Raw genomic sequence first — 12,409 nt, forward strand, 5'->3', positions numbered from 1 at the left:
ATTTTCTATAAGTATTACTTACATTGGTGATGTTTTCTAAATTCCTAACCAAATAAGCGAAAGTGAATAACAATTGTTAACACTTTTCTGCTCGATTGTACTTACGAAATATAGTTTTTAGTCATATAAAAAAAAAAGTATTTATGAATTTTGTCATTTATTTTATAATAACAAAACTCTACGAAAAAAATAAATTAAAATTATAAATATTAAGTACATCTGTGATAAAATGTTTATTTATCGAAAGAGATGTAAATGTAAAGTAAAATTATAAACGAATAAAAAATGCCTATTTTTTCTTTTTATTTTGTATCTAATTTAAACCTTTAGACATAAGTTAGGATTGACTTAAATCTTCATGAAAACGAATCAGACACATCGATGTGTTTTTATTGGGCCCTCTTAATTTATACGATATGAAGATATCGGGATTTCCAAAGCGCAAAAATGCTGTGAGGTAAAAAAAACCTGTCCTAATTTGCTTGTAGCTCAAGAGATGTACCGTTACAGTGTGTTAAAAAGAGAAAGAAATAATATACTTAATTCATTCGCTCATATTAAAACAGATAATTTATAAGTAGCACGTTACAAAACTTTTTATTTTTGAGTTGTTACTAAAATACTTTTATACCTTATAAATTTTAATTAATCAAATTTAAGTTCTGATTTAAAAAAATTATATCAAAACTTTAAGCGTTAAATAGCATTAATAACGGTCGTTGCAAAAAGCAGTTATTTTAGTGACAACACGTTATCGTTAACCACATCCAGTATTAAAGTGTGCATAGCATGTTGTCTCTTTCTTTTTGTTCCTTGTTTATTTCATTCATTTTTTGTTAGCCGTAATTTATGAAATACGATTGCTCCTGGGCTTGTGTTCAAGTGGGGATTATTATTTATAATGCAGATGACCAATAAGAATAAAAATAAGCATTAGTTATAAATGAATATACGGAGTAATAAATTCATATCTGTGTGTGTTCACGTAATTACTTGGACTACTTTTAAATAAGAAAAATTATCATTAATTTTTAATTACACTGTATGTGAAAAGTCTTAAAGTAATTTCAAAACAAACAGCATTATATCGTTCATTTGAGAAGAAATTTCTTTTAAAACAATTAGATGCAGTTAATAAATAAATTAAGCCCTCAGCAATGGCCGTCACAAGGCCATGGTCGTAATGTAGGAAGCGCGTTTGGCGCCAAATCGCCCGTCAGTTGTTTATAAACCGCAGCGCAGTGCGTTCCGTTGTTTTTTTTTAATCTGTTAAACATAAATTCATCAATATTTTTTTAATAACGTCATAAAACAATAAGTGAAATGGAATTTAGAACTTGTGGAATTCTGTGTTTGAACATTTTTCACATTTTGTGTTTGAAAAGTTTTTGGCAATAAAACAAGAATTAATGCAATGCAGCGTAACAAGAAAATATTTTGAACGTTAGTATTGTTTTGTGCTAATGTTTCTTCAAATTAAAAATCGTTTGTGACTTATAAAATGCGAGAAAGTGTGCGAAAAGGAAACTATTCCATTTTTTATTTCCAGAACGTTCTAGTAAAAAATGACGTTTGTCGAAGTCTAATAAATATGCTTAATATATTTTTTAGTTCTGGTAAAAGGATAATTATTTAAGTTCTTTCGAAATTTTAACGAACTATGACATTATATTAACGAAAAGAAGACATTGATAAAGTCATAGGTCATTTATTGAACATAGGTATATAAAATATAATAACGTAATATTACTAATATTATATTTTTTATAGTTATTGATTGGTCACCATGCAAACACATTATAGAATTATTTAACATTTTATTACTGCCTAAAATTTATTTTTATCGTTCTTTTTTCAAACCCCAACTGATATAAAAACAAACCAATCTTCTTCTTACATATGAATTTAGGACACATTTTAAAAAGAAATGAAGACTTTTCTTAAATGTAAATTTTTGATGTTTTTTAGAATTTTCTGTTGCACTTTTAATTATAACAAAAAATATTGTAGCTTTTAAATATTAATTCAGAGTACCGACCGTACAAAACTCTGTATATAAATCCGTAACATTATAAATCATGAGAAAATAAACTGCGAAAGTGACAAACATCTAAGAAACAGTTTAAATCAAAAATTTAAAAAAACACAGAAGCTAAAAGTTTTCTAACCTATCACAACCTTAGGTCTTTGCATAAGTTTAAAAAATACAATGTGTCATAGTTACGCCATTAAGTGGCATTTCTAATAATAGCCATTTATTTATGTTTAAATAATGAGAAATAAACATAACTTATTTCACAGACAATTTTAGATTCATTTTACAGTGAAACAAAACAGATGTTTGTTAGCCTATACTTACTATAATGAACGAACTGAATTGTCCGAAGGTTTTATGAATCGATATTGTAGTGGCATGGTTTCAAGGCTACCAGTATTTCAATCGAAGTAGCTAGACCTAGAATTAAAAACGATTGCAATTTTAGATATTATTATTATTACTTTTTGGTCAACAAATTTCTTTTTTGGACGTAGACATGATTATTCGTCCAACTGGTCGGAATATTTTCAGAAGACTTTTTCTTTAAACGTGAAACGGTGGCCTAAATGGTCATTTTGGCCATATCACCCAATGATATCTAAAAACAATATAAATAAACAAGAACATTTCAATCTGTTATATTAATCTCCAGATTTCAATCGAAGGTGAGTTACTTTGTAATATTTGAGGTTATTAAGACTTGGCACTCCGCCAACTTTTGGTCTTTTAATCTATCGAGTTTTAAGTGTCAATATTTACGACCGAATAAAAATCTAAAATATAACAAACTCTTACGATAAATTTATAATTCGGAGGCGTAATTACGAATTTACTATTACTATACACGATAAATCAGCTCTTTGATGAACACAAACTCTTTGATGATATTTATAATATCTTCCTTTAGTAGTTATTAATCTGCTAGTTAAAACATTTATATAGAACATCTACATTAAAACGTTATTTATGATTTAATTATGTTTCAATTCCACCTTCATTTATTTAAAGAAAATAATAATCAAGTAAATTAATTTCTTTGCATCATGAATAAAAATGTTAGCGATCGCATGCCATCCCGTCCGCGTGTAATTAAAAAGCAAAACTTAATGTGTTATTCATCTATACCAAATTGCAGTCCTAGTCGTTCTGGAGATACCTTCTAATAAACATCCATACAGACGCATTTATAATATTAGTAATATTATATTTCAATATATAGGACGAGCTATTTCAGACTACGAGACGAAGTTCTTCGCGGACCGAATTCATAAATATGCTGATGTCACCCTTCAACATTGTACAATGAAAATGCACTTTATTGCAATACCAATGAGTCTAAATTAGATTGCATATCCATTATATACTGTAATCTAATAGGTTAAGATTATTACTTGTCATTTGTGGTAGGAAATGAGGTTCGCTGTAATTTAAGATGTTATTGTAGTTAGGTTATGGTAAAAAAAAATATTGTCTTTGAATGCTTTAATATATGCGATTTAAGAAAAAAATATCCTTTACTTCCGTATGAGTTATATTGACTAATAAAAAGTTTGACACTTTTAATTTCTTTTTAAACTTTTTTTTTTAATGACAAAAGCTTAAGTCATAATGCCACTTCAAGTTAAGTGACGACAAAAGATAATACGCATAAGCTACTCTTGATACAGGTAATAAGTATGAATAATGTTTCATTTTAATCCAAGAATTAAAGTTAAGAATTTAATTACTCATATTTCAATGAAAATACTAACTGGCGCTTAAATTGACAAGTCGAGCTGTCAAACAAAATGTTTTCCATCATTAACTAGGCAAAAGTAATCTAGATACATCCAAACAATGTCACAACTTGTTTTTTTTTATATCATAAGATGGCAAACGAGCGAGAGGCCACCTGAAATCGCTGAAATAGCAAAATGACCGTTGCCCATACACATACGCGATTGCAGATGCGTTTCCTACCTTTAATCGACGGAGGAGAGGATGCACAGAAAGAAAATACTTTCCCTTTCCATGCATCCTCTCATCCGGAAAGTCCACTTCCACTTCTCATACTTTCCTTATAAGAAAAAGGGTGGGAAGGGAAACGGGACTAGATTAGGCCTCCGGGACGCACACTCATCAGACGAAACGCGGAATAGCTTCCACTTCACGCCTGTCTTCTGTGGGTTCATTGAAAATATTCTTTTGCATTCAGAAACAAGATGGTGCTACCTATGTTACGAAGATGTTGCGGATGTCTCTCGTTGGAGACAGGATGTTTCGCACTATGCATTATGTCTATTGTAAGTATTATTTTTAAATTAACTATGGCTTTCTGAGACTAAAATCAATGTATAAAACATACCGTGACCTCTGTCATTATCAGACAGAACATAGGTAACATTATTTTAATTTTAGAAACCCACGGTAAATCATTTCTTTCAGATTATGTTTTATACTTGTGGCAACTTCATCGAAATTCTTTAAGGCGAGATACATAAGCAGGAACAAACATCCATCCATCCAAATTTTATTCTTACATTACTAAGACTTTTAGAAGGTGCTATAAGGATAAGAACCACTGTTCTTCTTTACAGTTATTCTGCATAACATACATAGTAGTGGGGGCGTGGAATCTTCCTCGTCACAGGCTGAGAGAGACAGAAGATAACCTCATCTCCATGACTATGATTATGTTCTCTACTCTCTCTGGCATCAGTAATCTTGTTGTGTTGGCAGGCATGGGATTTGTGAGTACCATAGACCACGTTTTTTTTATTTTTTTATATTATAGGGTGGGAAACGAGCAAGCAGCCAACTTCGCCGAAAAGGCAAAACGACTGCTGTCCAAAGAAATCCACAATTGTCTACCTTTAATCGACGGACGAGAAGATTCACAGGAAAAGGATATATTCCCTTCCCTTGCGTCTCTTCCGTTACATCAACTTTCCTTTTCCATCCTTTCCTTATAAGAAAAGGGTGGGAAGTAAAAGAAGACTAAAATTAGGCCTCCGGACTTACACTCATCAGACGAAGCACGGAATTTCTTCCACTTGACAGGTGTCTTTTGTGTGGTATTGCACCGGGCACCACTGTTAAATGGACATAGAAATGGTTTAAACGCTATCAAACAATCTTTATTTTTTTCAGAGACGTCCAGAATTCCTGCAGCTATCGATCTTATTTAATTCGTTCTTCATCCTGTGCCTGTTCCTAGTGGCTGCTGTGACGTGTCTCTTTAGCAGCGAGCTCCGACCACATCTTGAAAGCCCTATACACATCGTCGCTGTTGTCTTCTTGTTCGTTGCTGGAGCTGGTATGTATACAAGCGTTGCCAGGCTTCCGGATTATAGACATCAGGCTTTTTGATTGCGTGTCCGGTAAAAATTAACGGGTTGTTCGGCTTTTTACATTTCGTCGAGACTGGTCGTGCACAGGCGAGGAGATACAAATGTAGAGTGTCCGACCTTTCTACCTAAATGTCCGGCCAAGCTGACTGGTCTGTCCGGCTATTAGGTTTAATGCCCTATATACAACAACATAACTTACGTAATTGCTAATGTATTATATAATATATTTTTTTTTTAATTCCAGGTTATTCTTTATACTACTTGACGGTTGTGAATAGTTTGTACAGAAAGATGAAAGAATCTTACGGCGACACAGAACTACCCAAACAAAGAACGAACCGGATAAATAGTGATTTTTAATTTATAACTAATATTTATTATTTAAGGTTAGATTAAGTTTGTTTTGAATAAAGTCAATAAAACACAAAAATATATATATAAATACCTATTTTTTATATCATAAGGTGGCAAACGAGCGAGCGGGCACCTGAAATCGCTGAAATAGCGAAGTGACCGTTGCCCATAGACATACGCTATTGCATATGCGTTGCCTACCTTTAATCGACGGAGGAGAGGATGCACAGAAAGAACGCGGAATTGCTTCCACTTCACGCCTGTTTTCTGTGTGGTCGTGGTATTTCACCGGGCGAACCTGACCAAGCGGGTTCTACCACTCTTGAATTGATGTTATCGAGTATAATCCGGGAATCCATAGACAACATTTTTAAATTTAGATGTGTATTCTACGTAATGGAATAGAATAACTTTATAATAGGCGAAAATAAAACATTGGACTTTTGTTAAAGATTTTATTCGATACAAGAAATTAATTTTAATCCAAATTAGTTGATAATATAGTGTAATTGTCGCTTATCAAGTTTAATATCATAAAGAAACTAAATACGTATAATTAAATTATTTTACATAAAATAACACACGTAATAATGAAATTACGTTTTATCTGATATTCAAAATATCGATTTGACATTTATCAAGATTTATTTGAGTTTTAAAATCAAAAACAATTAAAAGCAAGGTTTACTAAGGGATTTTCTCTTTGAATAAAGATATTAGTTATCAATTTTAACAAGATAACGCGACCGGCGAGTCACTTTTGATTTGACATATTTGACCTAACCTGTAGAGGATTTCTGGAACATTCTTGAGATGATATAATTATGCAAATAGATATAAGTAGGATATAGGTGAAGTGCAGGAATGTGATTAGGAAAACGACAGCGCCGTGTCTCTTGTCCCAATATCGATCGCCGCAACAATTCTGCGCAGGGCACAGCCTCCTTGTTAAGGCCAAGGTACCTCCTTTTTATTCTTATAATCCTAGAAATATAAAAAAAATAACATAAATTCCACAAATATCCTAGTAAGTTTAGTGTTATCCATACAAGTTCATTTTTATACACTGAACTAAGCTGTAAAATAAAAATATGACAATCCCGACATGACCTGTACCCGTCAGTTTGATAACAATCAGTAATTGAACGTGTTAATCTCACTAAAATGTGACAACTAAGTCACCATATGTTAGAGATTAAGTATAAATGATGACTAATTATTTATGTGAAAAAATCAGCATATTGTACAAACTGTCATACTCAAGAATTACTACACACTTCTATCCAAATTAATGATTGTCAGTTTGTTATAGTCCTGGTTTTCGTTTTGCTTCGCCTTAACAATCTCTCTTACTTCAATCAAACTTGCCCTTACCAAGTGAAGTTCTCGTTACAATGAAACTGTCGGACTATTAAGATGTCAAGTGCAGGTGTGACCGTGTGAAGACGCCTTTATCTTGTACAGTTCAGTGCGAAATTTAATCATTAAAATGGTAAGTTTATCATTAAAAATATTATCCATTAAAATAATTACATTTTCATCATTTTAATTTAATGAATTAAAACAATTCAGTAAATATAATTTCCATGTTTGTGCCTCTTAATTTAGTTCAGTATTAAATTGGAATAGTGCCAAGAAACAAACTGTATCGTTTACTACGCCCAAACAAAGCTTTTGTTTAGAGACTTGATTCTCTATTGAGGCTCACTTCAAAGTCTATTACGTGCTTTTACTAACGACCCTTATGAGTTTATATTTATAGGTTAGGTTATTAATCTTAAAAAGAAATATGTAATACGAATATTAGCCAATTTTAATGACATTCTATTTTAAAATATGGATTTAAATTAAATTTTAAATAAAACTAATTTGTATCATATCAGATAAAAAAAAACATTAAAAATACACATTTTGTCTATACTTCTATATATTTTTTTTTAAATCAGGCCAGGATGGAGTTGCCAGTCTTGGAGAAGTTCTGTTTCATCATCGATCTGAGGATAGGATGTATCACAATGGGTATTTTTAATTCCGTAAGTATAAATAACTATTTAAATTGTTATATTTGACAAATGGAACCGACACAAGATACAAGTTTATTAATTAGCATTGTTGGATACATGCCAAGTACAAGTATCCTGAACTTATTTTATAGCAACAGTTCAAGGCTAGGTCAGTCCCTGGTCTATATTTAGTTAACATGCTGATTGCATATATTCTAGAATTTTTTTCATAATCCATAAGACATAGTTTATTGCTTTTTTATGGATTAAATGCCATTTTAATGCGAGGACAGAACAGAGACAGACCAGTACTGTTTAAAAGTGTTTTATTTTAGATATTCATGGGACTAGTCGTAGCCCGCAACTCGGTCCGAATGAAATTTAAAAATGCAGTTGCATATACGTTATTTCCAGACTGTAATCTATATTTACTCCAAATTTTTACTTAGTTCGTTTACAAACATCCAAACTTATGCATTTATAATTTTCGAATTTCAGCATAATGTGCAATTTATTTATGGTCAAGTTTTGATTGGAATCTAGTACTAATACGTTACTTTGACATGATCAGCCAGATGGGCGCTTATTCGGTGAACCTTGTACTAAAATAATGTATTATGTTCCAGATAGTGACATTGCTCCTGGCTGTCTTACTGATCGCGTACGCGGTAGACATGAAGGAATTGGATCAACTTCGCCGTGATGATAGCGACGCGGCTATGTCCTCCGTCGTCTACACCATTGTTATACTCCTCGCTGTTCTGCTGTTGGTTAAGTTCCTTGTCGATTTGGTGTTTGTTTACGCTGCTTATAAGGTGAGTTATAAGTATTATTATTGCTATTTGACAAAGCTGACAAGTATTTACTGAGATCGTAAATGTAGTAGTGAACATTGCATTTATAATGGACGGATTCAATTGTCTTTGACCAAAATCCCAGTTTAAACCTACTATTATGTCTGTTTTTTTTTCATTTTTAATTCCTATTACTACTGATTTAACTTAGGTGACTACCTATGTCCTATATGTCACGTCGACGCTTACTCTCCATACAAAAATGTCGCTAAATTACTTTACGAAGGAACAGAAAATCTTAAAAAGTATTATACAATTTGGTTTTGTTAAACTCCAATTCCGATAATCTTGTTATTATAATTTGATATATTTATATTTTGCAGGAGAAATGCGGGATTATGAAGAAGTATTGTATTTTCTGGATTATCTTCCTCGTCCTCTTCATCATCGCCTTCCTGAAGACCTTGTTCCAGTTGTCCGCTGGCTATGTGATCGCGCAGATTCTCTTCCTGGGTAAGACAAAGACCACACTTGCACTTATGATATCAACTATCTAAGCTAAAACTTAGATTAGTATAAAGTTACGAGAACTTAGACACATTTTTGCAACTAGAAACTTTTGAAAACTAAGTTGAAAGTTGTTTGAGTCTACTTTTTAAAACCTAAGTTGATACTTGTCTCAACTAAAGCTCTGTCTGTAAAGCTTCTTAGTGCTAATGTAATTTCGATTTTCACTGGCGATACTGCGACTGTTGTACAGCTTGCGTCCGGAGTTGCATGATCACCCGCTTAGTGGCAACAGACACTTATGTTTGCAAACAAAAAATTTAATGTTTTTTTTACATTTTCAGCCGAAAACTTTTACTGCATCATAGTAATGCGCAGCTACCTCTTATCAATTAATGAAGATGGCGTTCTTTAAAAACAACATCTGTTTCATTTCACCCTGCGAAAAAGAAAGAGAGAAAAGATGTTATTCTGCCAACACAAAATGTAACATAGTCGTGTTAGCTACGTAAGTAGTTTGCAAATGTTTATGTCTAGTATAATTTATCTTAATTCTAAAAATACTATATAGTCGGAGAATATAAAAAACAAAGATAGCATTTGTGTTGCTTTTTTAATGATTTATGTCACAACTCTGCGATTATTTAATGCAAACATCATTATAAAGGGGGAACATACATTCAAAACAACACAATAATTACTAATAGTTAAATATAAATTTCAATTCTCACACGTATGTTTATTTATATCATAATATTAGCGTTATTTTATCATTATTATTATTATTTAATATCGAAATGATACGAGAAAAATTGTTAATTAGTATTAGAAGAATTGTTTTACGACATAAAAATGGTTGTGATGTTAATTTGCGTCAAGTGCACTTGCTTCTGTGTTACTAATAATAATATTATCAATTAATTAATTAAATACAATTAATAATATTACTATTAAAATTTTAATTAATCATTCGTCTTCCATCATCTAGGTTAGGATTTATTTTTATTTTGCTTAAATCTTTCTAAAGTTGCTTGGAAAAAATGATCATATCATAAAATATGTATCATGTTTGTCGAAATATATCACATGAAATATATCATTAAAATAAAATTTACAAATCACCAGAAATTAAATGTAAAATCTATAATATATTTTAACTTTCTATCAATATTTATTATATTATATGTATTATATTTATATTTTAATAATCTCTCTAATACGTTTACAATGGAATACTTTTCTAACATTTACCAAAAAAAGACAATATTTTAATGCTTTATGTAAGTGACAGTACATACTAAAAAATATTATCGTATTGGAGCATATTTACTATTACTAAAATAAGGTTATTTTGACAAAAGATATAAGAATTATTAACATTTTTCTAATTACATTTTAAATGAGCTTCCTGCCATTATGGTTGTATAGCAAATATTTGAAACGAAATATCCGCCATTTTGAATTTTTAAAAATAAATTTTTAATCAATGATTTTTTGGATATCGAATTTTTATAATAATCTATTAAAGATACTACTACAATTTTAAAGAATTCTTAAAGTTCTATGTAAAATGAGAAGGAAATGTTTATTTTATTGGACAATTCAAACAAAAAAGCGAGTATTATAATATAACTCCGGGATAATATGTTTGACTTGCCCTCTATATAACATTATCAAGTTTAACCAAAGAGTCTTGATACTTTTCTAATTTTTTTTTAAATTTACAAAGAAAATTGTTTTTATAATTTGCGTTCCAAAAGAACATAGTCCAAAATACAATAAAAACACTACAGTTTATTAATATCAGATATTTATAAATAGATTTTAGATAATTATTGTGTCTAGAAATGTATTCAATAGATCTGTAATGCAGTAGCTAAATAAAATATAAGCGTTTGTAGGTGACAGATAAAAAAATACGACAATAAAACGTCCTTTGCTTTAAGTAGTCCATAGTTTTATCTACAATAAAAATAGAACAGATATTCTTGGGTATTATTTATCTTCTAATATAAGAAAATGCTACATTTTTCGTTATACGAATATTAATTATTAATACTACAGTTATCATTAAAATAATCTAATTTTATTTCATATTAAGAAATATATTTATAATATTTTTTCTTATACAGGATTTTATCTACTTCTTTAAATAAAATATATCAATCCTTCTGTATCCCGATTTCATAACAAATTAAAATATAATAAGTTCATGTTTTTTGTTAATATATTACTAATATATTCATATTAAAATGTAATACGTATAAATATTTGTTAGAAGTGTTTTATATAGATAATATTTAAGTAAATAAGGGCCTATTCACTTTTGGACGTGATTGTACCTAATGTCATTTTTTTTGTATCGCGAATCCAATTTATCAATACTAAATAGCAAAGATTATAATATGTAATTTTGCTATAATAAAAAAGAAGCATACGAATTAAAAAATTACAAGAAAAGTGACTTTACTATCTTGTATTGTTTACCAGAAAATTATAAATGTGTTTTTTATGTTCAAATATTAGGAATGATTTATGTGCAGTTTTATTTTGTTTTGAATACAGAATAATTTAAGTATCTTTAGTACAAACTTTTGTTATAATATTAAACAGTACAGCCGTTGGGTGACCTTGAACGGTATATCCAGTGTATAGGCCCTTATAATATATGTTTGCACAACTATCGATCAATTATAAACGCTTTAAATGTTGTAATAATAATTTACAATGTATTTAAACTTATATTTTTATTTTATAGAAGTATTAAAGTTCCAATCGTTGTATAACGCTTTGTTAAACTTGTCAAGTATTGTAAAATTAAAACGAAAATGTAACAAGTATAACTGTAGTTTTATTGACACCTTTTAAACAAATAAAGAAATATTGATTACCTTTATGGTTAAATTCCACTAGCGCGACACTTATATTGACGCATATTGTTGTCGCTGTTTTTTCAAAGCGATAGGAGGGAAAGAGCAAAAACCTAAACTGCCAGACCAAGCAATTTTATCAATATACTTTTTTATCGCATTTAAGCATGAGTTTTGTATTAGGCAGCATTTTAATTAGTAATTACGTCATTGCGATAATGTTTTCCCGACTTGAATTTTACTTTCACAGGTGACAGCGGAGGTATTTGGTTTTCATTCCAGTTTGTTTAAATACACCTTTATTATGATTATCTTAGAAAATTTTTAAAATACCTAGATTTGGCTCACGAGGTTACCGCCATGTGGCGTATGAAATCGACTACCATTATTCCGATAGTCGTATCGGTGTATGGACTGACAGCGAAGAGTTTTGACCAACATCTCAAGAAGTTCTCGCTAAACAGTTGGATTAAGGGCCCGATACGAAGGCAGTTATCCTAGAAACCGCACGCAT

At 30.4% G+C, this 12,409-nt stretch overlaps 2 protein-coding genes across 3 annotated transcripts; both read left to right on the plus strand.

The window, feature by feature from the left end:
• Positions 1-1,012: 1,012 nt before the first annotated feature.
• Positions 1,013-5,779, plus strand: LOC106113672 (uncharacterized). Of its 2 annotated transcripts, none has more exons than XM_013306524.1 (5): positions 1,013-1,443; positions 4,233-4,320; positions 4,615-4,767; positions 5,168-5,333; positions 5,612-5,779. In XM_013306524.1, the coding sequence occupies exons 2-5, from the start codon at positions 4,240-4,242 to the stop codon at positions 5,725-5,727; spliced, it is 516 nt and encodes a 171-aa protein (XP_013161978.1). In that variant the 5' UTR covers positions 1,013-1,443; positions 4,233-4,239; the 3' UTR covers positions 5,728-5,779. The 2 variants fall into 2 exon arrangements, with proteins under 2 accessions (XP_013161978.1, XP_013161979.1); XM_013306525.1 differs by lacking the exon at positions 1,013-1,443 and adding an exon at positions 3,188-3,705.
• Positions 5,780-6,428: 649 nt separating this feature from the next.
• Positions 6,429-9,702, plus strand: LOC106113684 (uncharacterized). The gene is made up of 5 exons (XM_013306540.1): positions 6,429-7,213; positions 7,668-7,754; positions 8,351-8,539; positions 8,902-9,031; positions 9,370-9,702. Exons 1-5 carry the CDS (start codon positions 7,211-7,213, stop codon positions 9,438-9,440), a joined length of 480 nt encoding a protein of 159 aa, XP_013161994.1. The 5' UTR covers positions 6,429-7,210; the 3' UTR covers positions 9,441-9,702.
• Positions 9,703-12,409: the final 2,707 nt, after the last annotated feature.

The sequence above is a fragment of the Papilio xuthus genome, unplaced genomic scaffold, assembly GCF_000836235.2.
Source record: "Papilio xuthus unplaced genomic scaffold, Pxut_1.1 DF828177.1, whole genome shotgun sequence".
Taxonomy (NCBI): Eukaryota; Metazoa; Arthropoda; class Insecta; order Lepidoptera; family Papilionidae; genus Papilio; species Papilio xuthus.